Consider the following 15,914-nt stretch of genomic DNA (forward strand, 5'->3'; position numbering starts at 1 on the left):
CCCTGGGAAGCGCCCGCCTTATCCCACTGTCCCTGGCATTTCACCTGGGCCCCCTTCTACACTCCCCTCAAGGGCAGAGCTCACGTCTCTGTCATGTGCAAGCAGGAGCACCGAGGGCCTGAGCGGAGAGAGGCCTGGCTGGGTCACTGACACGTGGCCCAGCCGCGACAGGGATCTGTGTCCACACTAACTCCCTCGCCTGGCAGCTGGGCCTTGGAAATCTTAAGTGGCTGCAGAAGCCAGCAAGTTTCTTCACGACACAGATATGTTGCCTGCGCCCAGAATACTGCTCTCCAGGCCCTGAATACAAAGGAACAGGGGGCCTCACGTAGTCTCACCCCTTGGGAACCCCGGCTCAGCTCCCCTGGGCCCACCTCCCACAACCCTGGGAGACATGTGGGGCCGGGCCAGCCCTGACAGGGCCTCAGACAGGAAGCAGGGGCAGAGTCTCACTCCAAAGGTTGGCAAATGCGCACTTTTACTTAGGCTGAATGCCAGCTGGCAGAGGGGAGCCATGAAGTTCTGCATGAGGGCAGGGGCCTGAGCATCCTGCCATCAGGCCCGCCAGGGCCTCTGCTTGGTGAAGGGCTGCTCATAGTGGCATCACCATTAGTCCCAGAGATGTCCTCAAGCTGTCTGGGATCTTACCCTATCTCTGGGGATTGGAGCACCAAACCAGGGTAGGCCCAAACCAAGAGGAAAGCCAGTCCTGCAGTCAAACCCACAGATAGACCATGAAAAAGGCCTTTATTCTTGCCAGTGCTATCCGGGCCAGGACCAAGGCAGGGGTGGGGCCCACCCATCTGGGACTTTGGGCCTTGTCCCTGACAACTGGGTGGGAGGCCCGGTACCCACACTACCACTCTTCATTTGGACACCGTAGACTTCATAGAGCTATCTGGAAGACAGAGGGCCTCTGTGCAAGGGGCTCACAAGGTCTCAGTGCAGAGCTCCAGATCAGCAGCCCCAGGCCCAAGGAGTATTTAAAAAAACAAACAAACCCCTTCCCCCACCAAATTGCAACAACTCACCAAGAGTTAACATCTAGAGTTTTTTGTTTTTGTTTTTAATAATGAAAATCCAGACTTTTCGACTTCTCTTGGGGACAGGCACAGTTGAGGATCTGGCCATAATGGGCCGGATGACAGAGCTGGGAATAGCCACACCTGGATGGCACAGGCTCTTTCACTGCCCCAGTCCTTACACTCCCCATTGCCTGCACACTCCCCCATATGTCGTCTTCCTGCACTTCCTGCCTGTCAAAGGCATTTGCACTTGCTTGCGATACTCACCAAGGCCCCTTTGCAAAGAGCGGCAGTCGGATCCGCAGCTCTGAGCTCAATCATTCCCAAGAAACCTGATTTAGAACACCAAGTCCCGAGGGGCAGGATCCAAGACTTCCCACAGCTTTGAATAACTAGTGGGAACACCAAGGCCTTCCGCTCTGCGGCGTCCTCTGTTTCACTTTTACAAGACCCAACAGCAGTAATGCCACTGCAATGGTCATGATCCAAAAGCACACAGCCATCGCAGCCACCAAGCTCCGATTTCCCAGGTGTCCTCATTCCTCAGTTCCATACGGTCAAGATAGAATCTGAATCTGATACTTGGTGTTGATTCTCAAATTGGACTCATAGGTGGTCTCCTGGGGTTGGAAGCCCAGCCCTGCCCACCCTCGGCAGCCCCCTCTGCCCGTCTCTGTACTTGGAGCAATGCCCCTGTGGCTCCAGAAGCCCCCAAGGGAGTGAGGGAAGCTCTGGGTGGAGATCAGACCAGGTTGAGACCAGGTCAAGATTAGGTCCCCCCCAAAAACCAACCAAACAAACAAAAAGACCAGGTCCCCACTTCTGGGCTGAGTGACCTGGGGCAAGTGACCTCACCTCTCTCGGATTCCGGCTCTCATCTTTGCAGTGGGTGTCATTCCTGCCCCACTTGCACAACAGAAATGTGGGACTCAAGTGGGGGAGGGGACACACTTTGTCAACTGCAAACCCCTGTGTAGATGCGTGGGGCCGTCTCTACTGTGGACCACACACTATGGATCAGAGAAGGGCTCAATGGAGAGACTTTGCTGAGATTGCTGAGGCCAAAGAGAGGGGCTCAGGATGGGTTGTTCTGTAGCCCAACATGAGACTAGGCACTTCCTGCTTGGGAAACCAGAAATGTCTCTTGTGGATCTACTTTCAGGAGCCCCTTCCCCTCATCCTACCCATTGTTTACTTGGCCTCAAGCAACAAAGTTTACAAAACAGCTTCCCTGACCATGATCTCATCTGTGTATAGCATCACCCTCTTCCCTTTCTGTTTTTTTGTTTTTGTTTTGTTTTTGTTTTTTTGCCATTACCTATAGCCCACTCTCTGCCAGACCCTCACCCCCAGCTAAGCCAGGGCAGTCCTTGGTGGTTTTGACTGCATAAAGACGACCAGAGCTTCCACCCTGGGGCTCACTTGGAAACATTTTTCAGAACACACACACACACACACACACACAGCCAAAAATCTTCCTGGCTGAGCCAAATTAAATACAGAGGCCTCTAGTTATTTCCATACGCGCAAAATGGACTCAAATAAAGCAGTTCTCTGTGGCAGGCTCCAGCAGACAGGGCTGGGCTGGGCCCCAGGGACACCCCAGGAGTGCCGGGCGGGAGGCACAGGCTGGGGAGGCTGGCTCTGGGACAGAGTGTGGGCAGAGAGGAGGAAGATGCCCGTCGTGCCGGTCTCATTGCCTCCCGGCCACCCTGCTGGCCAGGGTCAGGCGTGCAGGCCTCTCGGGGCCTGAGATAACCCTGGGCCCAGCTCTCCAAGTCCCACCCCAGACCCGCACTTCAAGGAGGGGCCCCCTGCACTCACTCATCTTCAACTGCCAGAAAGCACTTTCTAAAATGCAAATTGTTTGAGTCTTTTATGGCATCAAATCTTTGTCGCGGTCCAAACCTCTGAGCATGGCGCCGACGCTCCCCACCCACAGGCTCCCTGCCCACCTCCCAGCCTGCTGTCCATCCTGTTGACCCCATCCACTCCCATGCTGCAACTGGATGGTGCTGTGACTCCTGGCTGGTGGCAGTCTGCGCTGCACTGGCTCTCTCGCACTGCTCCCTTCCTTGAGACATCCGGTACCCCGTGGCAGAGGGAGCAGAGCCCACAAGAGCCCACAGGACTTCTGCCCAACTGTGAGCTCACCCCAGCAGCGGGGCACATTCTAGTGTCTGTGTCCTCAGGAGTTAAAAACCATGTATGAAGTGAATGAATGAGTTACTGAATGCACTGATGATGGTGCAAAGAATACTGTAACGACAACAGATGCCCTGAGCACTTCACCCAGAACGAACTCCCAGGATCCTATAACAACTTTTTAAAACAAATTGTTTTTTTGTAAAGCAGTTTTAGGTTCCCAGGAAAACCAAGGGGAAAGTAGAGATTTAGCATATTGTCTGTGCCCTGCTCCCTCTGCACCTATAACTTCTCCAAATCTCAACACCACAGTGCGTTTGTTAATCCACAGACTTATGCTGACACAGCATCACCCCAAGTCCAGAGTTTACATTAGGGTTCACTCTTGGTGTCCCAGATAACCAAAGCATGTGAGACAGATGCGGGATCCTCTCCCCATTCCACAGATGGAGAAGCTGACACACAGAGGGGGTGGTAACTTCTGGAGGCCCACACAACACCCACACAAGGTGAGGAGGTCAGGTTGACTGAGGCACGGGGCCAAGCAATTCACCCCCTGCATCCACCTTCCACATGCTCTGCCCTCTGCAGGGAAAGCCCACCCACCCCATCTGCCCACCCCACTCCTTTGCGCTCTCCAGACCTGGACCTGCAGCACTGCCGCCTTCACCTGATCGTCTACTCTCTGCACACCGTGCCAGAGCAGGCCTGCAGAAAGGGCCTGGGGGAAGGATGAAGGCCCAGAGTAGGGACCGCCAGCCCTATCAACCTCTGGCACCTGCAGCTTGGGCACACAGCCCTCCTCTGTAGACTGCCTGTCTGGCATGTGGTGGAGAGAGGCTGTGTGACCTTGGGTAAGCCACTTGGCCTCTCTGTGCTTCCGTTTCACAGCCCAAAAATGGGGGTATTGTCTACCTCGCAGTCAAATGATAACACAGATATGCATCTTCAGCCTGGGGCCTGCCACCCAGAAGTGCTTGGGGGAGCTGTTGTTACTATCACAATATAGGACTGTTGCCCCCCCCCCACAGTGCGTGGGGGCCCTGGGGACTAAAGGAGGGGCTAGATGGCTGTGAGCATGCAACAGTGGGAAGGGAAGAAGCCTTAAAGGGTACCCTTTGTTCAGACAGCAGGCACTGAACCATTTGACCCAAACCCCAGTATCCGTACCTGAGGAAGGCGAGGGGTGAGCAGACTGGGCGTGGTCACTGCTCAGAGCAGGACTCGGGTGGGACTCAGGCCCACCGCCTGTTTTTCATCTAAATTTGGTTGAGGGCCCTCTGTGTGCCAAGCACTGTGTAAGACACGAGGCATAGTAATATATTCCTAAGAATATATTAGGGTATTAGAGTGACTAATATAGCTATTGTAACTAAAATTTACTGAGCACCTGTTATGTGCCAGGCCCTAAAAGCAGCACCACTAGAAGCTGTAGGATGGAAGAGACTGCATGGAGGGAAGGAAAGAGTGCCTTGGCAGAGTCCTAGGGAACCCCAGTGCTGACCCAGCGGTGGGAGGAATGTTGGGGGGCCTGGTCTCTTAAGCCAAGAGAAGAACACTCAGAGTACATCCAGAGGCCAAGCGAGGTGAGGAGCCAACCTGCCTTGGGGCAAAGGCAGGTGCCACTGCCTGACTATACCACCAGGCAAGGGGCAATGAGAGCAGAGGAGGGCCTGTGGGGACACTCAGCAGAGAACACCAGTCCTGCCAGGGAGTCAAGGCATGAAGAAGGCAAGCACCTTGAGCACTCCTGACCTGATGTGAGCCCTTCCCCCAGGAAAGCCCTGTCTGATGGGGATGCACAGGCCTGGCCTTCCCTGGCCACCTGCAGACACTTCCCTGGGTGGAGTGGGCATCGTTTGGTCTTCAAGGCTTGGAAACCAGACCAGCTCCAGCTTCCTCAGTTGGGCCAACACAGCCAACAGCTGTTTAAGGAACGCTACGGTTCTGTCCCAGGAACCCACCCCGGCAACTGGACACCTCTATCTCCACATGACGGGTCCCTAACTAAAAACATCAAAATATCTGGTATGTGCTTTGAAGTAATCGTGGGGCAATGAAATACAATTGCCCATGGCAGGGTGGGGTGGTGGTGAATGTCATCATACCATTCTCTCTACTTCTGTCTATGTTTAAAAGATTCCATAACGAAAAGTTCAAAATAGTGCTAAGAATCTGTTATCCACATCAAAGCCTTCCCGGGTCATTTGGCCTTTTTTTTTTTTTTTTAAACTAGGTAGGAAAACAAAACCCAAATCTCAGTCCCTGCTCATTTAAATTATGGCTCTTAGGAAAGTCAGTGGCCCCAAAGGAACAGAGAATTGGAGTTTGCATGGCTGCACCTCCCCCTCCTCTTCCTCCTCTGGTAAGAGCAGAGGAAAGAGCCGCTTCCCCAAACGCTTCCTCTCCAACCCCCCTGCCACACGGGACTAAGTGCACTTCGCGGTCCGTCCAGGGCCTACACAGGGAAGTCACAGCAGGAATGACAACTGTAGTCACTACCACTTAATAAGAACCATAGGGATAATTGGCATTATGACATTTACTTACAGGCCCGGCCCTGTTCTAGACCTTTCTTTCTCGTCATCTCTGTGGAGAAGCATCCCAGATGACCTCCAGGGGCTGGCAAATACGCCTGCCAGGGCTCAAGGTCCACTGGCAGGGCTTTCAAGGGTCCTCCATCCGTTCTGCCGAACGACAGTGCACCTCTGGGGCCCGGTGGGGTCCTGCAGCTTTTCTCACACTCCTCCACTTTTCTGCCTCTACTTCCCCTTCCGTTCTAAGGCCCAAGCCTACCCCTCAGCAGTGTCAGGGAGGAGGAAAGGTAGATTAACTAGAACACCCAATCAACTTTCTGCAAAGCTCGGACGTTATTTTCATTTTTACCTCAGTCTCCTTGTTTGTAAAGTGGGAATAATACCAGCCACGTCCTAAGTCTCTGGGGGAGGTTCAAATAAGGTAAGTGTGTGTAAAATTCAGAGGCCACCCACATGTCTGATATCGTCATCTTTGTTCTGTAGCCTGCTCCAGCTCCAGCTCCAGCATCAAACCTGTGCTTACTCTGGACTCCTCAAAAGCAGTTGTGGCTTTGCCCAAAGCCAGCTAAACCCTTTTCCCCTCTTCTGCCAGCATGAGGCACCTGTTGTGTATGCTACCCACAACCGCCTCTCTCTCCACGATCCCCACTCGACAGAGAAGGCTCTGTCACTGGTGGCCACTTCGCCCAGGCTGCTCATTCAGAGAAGGCAGGACTGGGCTCAGGTTGAGTTTCTCTGGCCCAGATGCCACCGTCTTTCCACTACAGCCAGCTGCCTCTCTGCCTGGTGGCCGGACTGCGCAATGAGGGTCCTGAGGCCAGGCGCTGGAGCTCTCAGCCCCATCAGGCACCAGAAGCAGCCCCTGGTAGGACCAGGATGCCAGAGCTGCCCAAGTACCAGAGCTCAGGAGAGGCCAAGCTGAGAACAGAGCCAAGAACTCCAGAGGCATTGCCACTCTGCCCCGTCTCGGGCCCCCAGGGCTGGGCCATCAGCCACAATGTCCCCACTCCTGCAGTGTCCCCAGGGGGCCTCACCATCACCTACAGACAGCAGGCCATTTGCCCATCCTTAGAAGTCTTCACTCTGGCTGAGAGCTAAATCCCCTTACTTTGCAATTTTTCCAATCCATGGGCAAAGTGATTTCCAAAAACACTTTGGATCATCCTCTCTTAGTGGGCCACAAGCACACACACAAGATTACGGGCTTTAGTCACTTGTTGCCAAGGCTACGACCGGTCTCCCTCCCAGGCACCACCACCGGCACATGAGTAGCACTCTATCCTCGCATGGCTCCCATCAGTTACCGCCTTTCTTCTTCCTTCTCACTCTTACCCCTAGTCTCATCTGTGGCCAAGGAGAGACGATGCATTCCTGTCTAGCAACACATCTCCCCTGAACAAGCACCATGGTCCTGTTTTAGCACAGTTCAACTTGGCAGCCCTGATGTCACAGCTAAAAGCTACCAACTCTCAGGTCGTAACTGTGTGCCCTTTAAGCATTTTATGTGGATTAATAACAACTCCAGGAGCTCCTACTGTCACCCACAGTTTACAAATGGGGAAACTGAAGCACAGAAAGTCCAAGAAATATGCCCGAGGTCACAGAGAGTGTGAGAAGCTGAGCTGAGGTTAGGGCTATGGGCAGGCCAGGCTGGCCACAGAGTCTGTTGCCTCTCTAACCCTGGGTCAAACGGCCTCCCTCAGCAAATGACCATAAGCATCAAGAAGCTTGCCCCCATCACAGATGGGGAACTGAGGCCCAGAAAGGGGGTGGGAGGAGTGACAATGCCAGGGCTTCTAGGGAGGCTGAGTGCCAACAGCAAATCAGAGCCAGCTCTGCCCAGGCCTCTGGAGGGAGAGACCCTTCCAGGCTGAGGAATAATCAGAATGAACAGTAATAACTACAGTGATTATAATTAACATTTATTGAGAACTTACTATAATACAGTAAGGCACCATTTTAAATGTCTCACGTGTACTAATGCATTTAATTCTTGCACCACCTAGCCCAGCCTCTCAGCCAGAAATAGAAAAGCAAACACCATTTGCTTCTGTCTTTTAAAACGGTCACTGGAGAGAAAGCATTCCTGTTGGTGGACAGACCTGGACTGGCATAGGCAAAGAGGCCATTTTGGGGAACCTGGATGAGGAGGCTGCCTCCTCGCTGGGGACTCTTCCAAATTTTCCAGCACACTAACGTTCTTCTCTCTCTTGTGGGAGCAAGTTCAGCAGCCCATACTCATGTGTGTCCCCTCATGACGTGAAAGGCCCTGGCCTTGAGTTTCCTTCCCCATGTGGATGCTGGTGGTATTTGCACTGGTCCTGCAGAGAGTCCAGGGAGAGGTGGTTTTGGTCCCCAGGACCCTGTTCAATGCCAAGGCTGGCCTTGGGCAAGTGTACTACCCTCAGAATATGCAAAGTGCTCTGGACCAAAGGGAACTGTCTCCAAGTCCAGCCAGAGTGTTTGGGTTAGCAGCTCTTGGGGGTCTTTGGGGTCTGGCAAGACACCAGGAGAGCCCAGAGGGTGGTCCTTAAAGCAGCCCGAGTCTTGGACGTTTGGCAACATTTTGGAGATGCTGATACCAAGAGATACCAGATACCTGTTCCATGGCTTGGGAAAGACACAAAAGGCTCCATTTACGATGGTGACAGATTTTGCTCAAGATTATTTAATCCCAGAGGAAGCACAGCCTGGCTATGAAGAAGGCAGACCACTGAGTTCAACCTTTAGCTCCAAGACTTAATGGCCAGAGACCCTAGGCAAGTCACATAAGCTTCCCCCCAACTGTTCCCCAAATGAAGACAGAAGCCCTTACTCACAGATTGCTTTGAGAATTAAGTACTTTGCACAGAGCTGAATGGCAACCACTGCAATCACTATTATTACACTGACCTTTGAACAAAGAGGAAAAAACAAATGTGGTCATAGTTTCCCCATCCAGACAAACAAGGAGGGGACTCTTGCTATGGTTCTACATCTGGACCTTCGTTTCATATTAAACTGTCACCATGTTAGGAAGGCGCAAAGCAAGGAAGTAAAATGGAAAGAATGACCCTTTCCATCAAGAAGCAGGGAAGCCACACCTACAATCAAATAAAGCGTAAAGGGATATTCAAGTCAGAGCAGCTAGGACCATGCCTTGGCTCCTCCAGGACAGAGATTTCCCAAAAAACCATGTAGCTCCAGAAACCAGCAAAAAGAAAACCATGAGGAACCACTTTAATTAGTCACTTCTCAAGAGAAGAGGTGACGATAATGCTGGTGTTACCGGCTACCATGTGTTGGGCATCTAATAGGTGTGAGTCACGGGAGAAAGCTGCATATGCCCTCCAGGGAGGTATTTCTTGGCCCCATTTCATGGATGAGAAAAATCAAGGCTCAGACAGGGGAGGCCATATCACCAAAGCCATATAGCCGGGAAGAGGTGGAGTTGGTTTTGTGCGACCCCAAGGCCTATCTGGGTTCTGTGATACACGGTTTTACAATATTAATCTTGGTTTCTCTATATCTAGCCCAGGGCCTGGCACAAAGCAGGTGCTTAGTATCTAGTGAGTAAAGGAACACAGGAAAGTGGAACAGCGGGTGCCCTTTGGGTCATACACATCTCCCCTGAGGACAAAGCACCCCCGAGCCCAGGAGAGCATGCATGCATTCATGGGCGCATTCACTCACTGATGCCTGGCTGTGCCTACCACATGGCCAGGCATTGTGCGGGGCCGGCAATGGAGCACACAGGCCAGGGCTTACAGGGGCACTTGCTCATCTAGGGGTACAGCCACAGCAGCCAGCAGAGTGGCAGGTCCAGGTGGCACCATGCCATGTTTTCCACCATAATCACTGTCCATTGCTCCTCGGCAGTGGCTCGAGCAGTGGGGGCAGTCAGATTCTCTAAGGCTATACCAATTAATTCTTCAAGAGCCTTAATGGCCTTTAAAGTCATGATGATTTGCTTTTGAGGACAAATGATGAATCACATTCACCGGTGTCTGAGCATCCTCCCCCATCACACAAACACACACACTTCACAGGGGACCTGGGCCACCTCTGTGGAGCTCTCCCTAGGCCCTGGTCCCTGGCCTGCTGCAAGCCCACTGGGCAGACATTCCCTGCGTCATCACAATTCAGAGGAAATTTACAAAAGGGGAAGGAAGAAAATCTCATGGGTCACTGGCGGTGGGAAGAGCAGAGTGCTGACCTGGACAATCGCAGCTGGGACCGGAGGCTGTCAGACACATACATCCTCAAGCATCTCTGTGAAGCAGGGTACCATTCACTTCCATGCAGGGGGAAACGAGGCTCAGAGGGAGGTAGTAACTTGCATAATGTCACAAAGCTGAGCTGGGATTTGAAATGAAGTCTGTTTGCCTCCCTGAGTCCTTCTCTGCTGATGCTCTGAGCTCCTCTAGCCTCACAATTCTGGCAAACCAAGATCCCTCGTTGCAGAGTCCGGCCAAATAATACCGGTGTGCTCACACGCATATATCCAGAGCTCCCAGAGCCTGGGCAGCCCTACTCAATCCCTTCCCGAAACACCTATTTGCCCAGTCATCACACTGTTTGACTGTGCAGCTGTCAGTCCTGTCCATGTTTTTGAACTGAAGCTGTGTAAATATTAGCACAGCTAGTTCATAGTCCGACTTCCTTGAGTGAAAGCCTGAAAATCCTGGCAGGGCTGGCAGGGGCCCTCCAGAGGCCCTCCAGCAGAACATCTGGGTTCTACTCCAAGCTCCCCTTGTAAGATCCTGGTCAGGTCACTGGACTCCCTATCTTTACATGCCCGTTTAGAACGGGAGGGTAGGGAGAGCCCCGGGCTGTTGTGAGTCTCCAACAGCAAAGCATCAAGGTGCTGCCAATACTAGGTGCCATGGCTGTGCCTGGAGGGGCTGTCCTGCACCTGTTACAGACTGGGGGTCTCCTGAGATCTTTGGAGCATGCTGGATCCTTCCTGGGTTTAGAGAAGGAGAGAGGGCCAGCTGGAAGGAGTCTGGGTGGAAGGCAAGCTAGCCTGCTCAAGGAGCTGCTGGCTAAGCTTCCAGGGCCCAGGAGCTGGGTGAGTCTCTGCCCCCCAACCCACTTCCTTCGGAGCTGCACACCAGGCACTCTGGAGCAAACGTAATCCACCTGCTCTGAGGCTGAAGGATGAACTTTGGCCTGTGCCGGAGCGGGGCTTCTGGATCTCTAGGACACTTGGTCTGTGCTCTGAGACTGGGGGAGCAGCTGTTTATCACCAACCCCGACAACAAAAGGACTCAAGCAGGGTTCCCTGCCGCTAGAAGATTTAGATGGGATACAAAGAAGGACTTCCAATAAGAAGGGATGCAGGACTGAGAAATATGTGAAAGTGATGACTTATGGACATCCCAGGTGGAAGGGTGATACTGGAGAGGTCCTAATGGAGGGGCACCAGGGAAACCTCTCAGCTGGGAGTGGGGGAAGAGATGTAGCCTGCAGGGCGTGCCAGCCCCAGGAGGATAAACACTCTGAGTTTTGCTCACTGCTATGACCCCAGTGCCCAGAGAGGGAATGCTCACAGCAGGTACTCCGTAAACCACAGAGCTTTGGTGCTGACCAGACTTTACACTCAACCTCAGTTTGCTCTCCTGCGACACGGGGATGCCGAACCACAAGGACAGGAATGCAAATACGATACTGGGTGAGAGAGCTGCCTAAGACAGTAGCATGTGTGCAATATGAATATCGTGACCCCCATTCTCGGACTGATGCCACTGAATCCAGACAGCTGGCTCCGCAGCTGCAGCTTTGCCCAGCCTCCACCCCAGACACAAGAAGCGATGGGTTCTTGGGAACCACACCCCCACAACCACACACGGAGCCGCAGGCCCGGAGTCCCAGACCCCTGGGGCGAGGAGGGGGCAGAAGGGAACAGATGTGTGTTCTCAGTGCAACTGCCAGACACACGCTGCAGAATTTTTGAACTCAGAGATCAAACGGCTGCAGGTGGGCTTCCCCCCAACCCTCAGGGGGCCCTGACACAAGCCAAGTCAGCTTGTCAACAAATCCTATCTGCCCCACAGCCTGGCTCCTCCAAGGGGCCTGCAGACAGATCGGGGGGGCAGCTGTGCTGGCGAGCGGAGCAAGGAAATCGATATTCCCAGCACATACACACTCTCTCCCTCTCCCTCTCTGTCCATAAATACGGGTCCTTGGACACTCAGGCAGCTACCCACAGGCCCCAAAGCAGAAAAGGGTTGGTCTCTGGGACACGAGTTCATTCCCCCCACTGAAGACTCCATCCCTGACCACACCAGGCCCACACAAACACACCCACACACACCCCATCCCACCAGCAGACCCCTCACAGCGGCACTCAACGCAACAGCAGCAGCCACACAGATCTCAGCCTCCTCAGGCTCCAGGATCCCCGGCGCACTCCTGGGTGACCCCCCTCCCCCCAACCACACCTGGACCACCTGTGCACAGCCCTGGAACCAATCCCTGGTCCCCACACACACTTGCCCAGGGTCTCCCTGACAGAGCCGACATGTAAGCCTGGATACAGGCCTAGGGGCTCGCATAACTAGGCCCACAGGAAGACTGGCAGCCTGAGCCCGCCTGCCATCAGACGCAAGCAGAGGCCGGCGGCCACAGTGCAACTCACCAACTCCAGTCCACGGGCACCAGCCTGGGACCGGATACCCAGTCCCAGCAGTGCCTCCCGCGGAGGCTCAGTCACACATGAGCTCTGGAGTGAGCATGCACATACACACACGCTCGCCTGTCCCGACAGCATCTCTCTTCCTCACGCACACTCAGGTCCCGGGTCTGGTTGCACACACAGTTACAGCCACACTCCACCGTCTTGCACACACGCTCACACACATCCTGACAGTCTCACGCACCCCGGCACACCCGTCCTCGCGGCCTCTCTGGCGCACTCAGGCTCACAGCCCCGCAGGCTTCAACAAACCCCCGCAGGACCACAGGGCGCCCGCTCTCCCACGAACCCACAACAGGCTGCTCGCAAGTGCGACGGCGGAGACCCCGGGCACCCCGCCCTGCCCCTCCTCGAGGCCCTCTCGCCCGAGCCCTGGGGACCGCCCCCCCCCCCCACCGGCCTCGTCCCCACCCGGCCCTTACCCGCTGTCAAGCTCCAGCTCCAGCAGGGACTGGGTCCGCTCCGAGTTGCAGTGCAGGCACCACATGGCGGCCGCGGCGGGAGCTGACGGGGCCCGGCGCCCGGGACCCAGGCCCCGCCAGGCGCTGCCGACTCCCGCGGGCGGCGGGCCCCGGGGAGACACGCGACCACCTCGGGTGTCCCGGCCGAGTGCCCGCCGGCTCCCGCTGCTCCGGCCCTCGGTCCGGGCCCAGGACCGTCAGGCCCCCCCCGCCGCCGCCGCCCGCGCGCCCGCCTGGCGCAGAGCGAGGCCGGGCCGGAGGAATGTGGCCCGGGAGGGGGCGGGGCCGGGGGCGGGGCCGGGGCGGGGCCGGACTGCGCCCGGCGGGCGGGGCCGCGCGGAGCCTCGTGGGGAAGCGCGGGGGCGGGGCTGCCCGCGGGGGCGGGGCCCAGACGGGGCGGGGCTGCCCGCGGGGGCGGGGCCGGGGCCGGGGCCGGGGCCGGGAGAGCCGAGTGGGGAGCTTCTCCGGATGCAGCATCCCAGGTACCTGCCCGCCAGACTCTTTCCTGGGAGGGCTTCCCTCCAAAACAGAGTCCCCAGATATACCTGTCTTCCTCCCCAACGTGTAAGCACGGCAAATACAAACCCCACTCCAGCCAACTGTAGCCTACTGCGCTGGTGGTCCCAATATTTGCCAATCCCGACTTTGGCCTCAGTTTATAAAATGAGGCCTCTGCTCCCAGGATGGTGTGGCTCGGGGGCTCTGATGCTCCTGCCCCAGGGGAAAAACTGGTTTCATCCTGAGGGTGGGGACACCCATTTGGAGACTTTTGGGTGAGGATGTGAGGAAAGCAGCTCCTTTTTCCCTAAGCCCACCCAACCCCCTGTCCTTCCTTCACCCAGAGCCAACTTTCAGACCCCCATGGCTGGCTTACAGTAGTCCTGATTCACTATTAGAACTCTTTACCCACATCTGGTCCTCCAGACAACATTGTGATATAGGTGGAGCTATTAGTGGCTCCATTTTCCAGAGGAGGAAACTGAGGCTCACCCTAACTGGGTTAACTTTTAAGAGGTTTTCCTTCACCTTCTCCTCTTCTAGGCTGCTCATCTCTTTCTACTATAAGCGATCACAGCTTGCTGTTTTCAATCTGCATATTTATTTGCTATCTGTCCTTGGGCTTCATGAAGGCAGGCACAGAGCCCAGCACCCACACTTGTGGAATGCCCAGATGTGTTTGGAAGACATCAAGCGGACATAGACACAATCAAAACCCCACCTGCCCCACCTACAGGTCCATCTCCTGGAGGGCCAGGCAGCTGGCACATCTGCAGGAGTCAGGAAGAAGTAGGAAACCACTAATGCAGGGACATTGTCTTGTGCCTTTTCGAGTCTTTCATTTGGAGGGGGTGGTGCAAAGAGCCTAAAGAAGAGTGCTTTCCCAGATGGAAACTGGGGTTGGGTGGGGGATGGTGAAGGAAGAGGGCTGGGCTCGTCCAGCTTGCAGCACAGGAAGAGGCTGTCCCTAGATCCAGTTTAGTGCACCAGGGTTCCCAGGCAACGAGCTAGCAGGAATCCACTGCCCCTTCACTGCTCATCTCCACATTTCTCCTCTTTGCTTCTGACGTTGTCTTTGCTACATTAAAAATAAATAAAGACTCAGAATAGGAGAAAATATTTGCAAATCACATATCTGATAAGGGTCTACAATCCATGCTATGTAAAGAACTCTTCCAACTCAACAACAAAAAGGCAAATAACCCAATTAAAAAGGTGGGCAAAGGATCTGAACAGACACTTCTCCAGAGAAGATATATGAACAGCCAATAAATGCATGAGAAGATGCAGATCATCACTCGTCAGCTGGGAAATGCACATCAAAACTACAATGAGATAGCACCTCATACTCACTAGGAAGGCAAGAATCAGGAGGATGGACAAAAGCTCCTCCACACAAGAGTTCCAGAAGAAGACTTCTGACACACACTGCTCAGAGGGCTATGCTACCATGACCTGCATTCTGGTTGGAAGGGGGGCGGGAGTAGGAGGGGATCGGGTTGAAATTGTCCACCCCGGCTTGAACAGCCCTCTAAAAATAGGCTGCAATAAATGGAGCCAAGAGAGTTCCCCCAGCCCAGCTGCTGGAGCACTCCAGACACACACTCCCGCCGACAGCCTCACGACCTGGATTCTCCAAGAATTCCAGGCACTTGTCCAGGCCCGCAGCTTAGCCGCCTGCCAGGATGGTCTTGGCGACATTGTTCTGGCGAGGATTTAGAAGAAGGGGGTTGAATTTCCCTGTTAGCGTTTGGAATACCAGAGGATGGAGTCCCTGGAAACCCAACGCCTCTTAATTCTGTTGTTTTGTTTTATCTCCTCAAAGTGTGCCTCTTGCTTCTGCTCAGTTAACTGCCTCGCAGATTAATAATTTAGGGAGTCGTGAGGCGAACAAAAAAGTTCCCGCCTGGAGAGACAGAGAAGCCAATTTTTCTGCTTAAATGACTAAACAGAGCAGAATTCTTACATGTTCCATTTGGGCAGATTGCTGAGCCTCCTGAGTCTCAGTTTTGCCAACTGTAAAGTGCGGCTCGTGGACTACGTCTGCCCTGGAGAATTCAATTTGCTGTTTAATTTGCAAGCATTCATTAGTGCTCACTCCGAGCCATCGCCTGAGGCCTCCATGGGAGACACCGATGTGACCAGTGTCCCTCAGCATGATGTTATGATGATCTTCAGGAAGAAGCCTGTGACTCTGTACCCTAAGAGGTTCCAAAGATGAAGGGACTTTTGGGCTGGGACTTGACAGATGAGTAGGAGCCCGCATATAGGTGTATGGGATTTGAGAAAGACATGGAAATGTTTAGTTCCACCGTGTGTCCTGGTTTTCAGTCCTGAGTTGCTTGGCTTGGCCTGTTTCACATGTCATAACCCAACTTCATCCCCACTCTCGTTTCTGATAGCCTCCTGTCTTCCACCAGATGTGTATGAACCCTGCCTCACCCACCAAGGCCGACGTTCATAGGTCTTCTCCTAGAGCCATCAGGATGAAGGCCAGCCCCTCCACACAGCTGGCCTCCAGGCCTATGTGCCCTGACTGACATTTACCTCTCCAGCCCTTGCCACTCATCGT

At 54.3% G+C, this 15,914-nt stretch overlaps 1 protein-coding gene across 17 annotated transcripts in view; it reads right to left on the minus strand.

The window, feature by feature from the left end:
• IQSEC1 (IQ motif and Sec7 domain ArfGEF 1) overlaps positions 1 to 15,914 on the minus strand; it is a 376,147-nt gene that overhangs the window by 56,670 nt on the left and 303,563 nt on the right. Inside the window, exon 1 of one of the 17 annotated variants that reach the window (XM_072720189.1) lies at positions 12,806 to 13,057. The exons of 14 other annotated variants lie outside the window; for them this stretch is intronic. In XM_072720189.1, the coding sequence (XP_072576290.1) occupies positions 12,806 to 12,870 (65 nt within the window). In that variant the 5' untranslated portion in view covers positions 12,871 to 13,057. Of the gene's footprint in view, positions 1 to 9,902; positions 10,059 to 12,805; positions 13,058 to 15,914 lie in introns of those variants that run through there. 2 more of the 17 variants (XM_072720198.1, XM_072720186.1) reach the window with 2 other exon arrangements.

The sequence above is a fragment of the Vulpes vulpes genome, chromosome 9, assembly GCF_048418805.1.
Source record: "Vulpes vulpes isolate BD-2025 chromosome 9, VulVul3, whole genome shotgun sequence".
Classification (NCBI taxonomy): Eukaryota; Metazoa; Chordata; class Mammalia; order Carnivora; family Canidae; genus Vulpes; species Vulpes vulpes.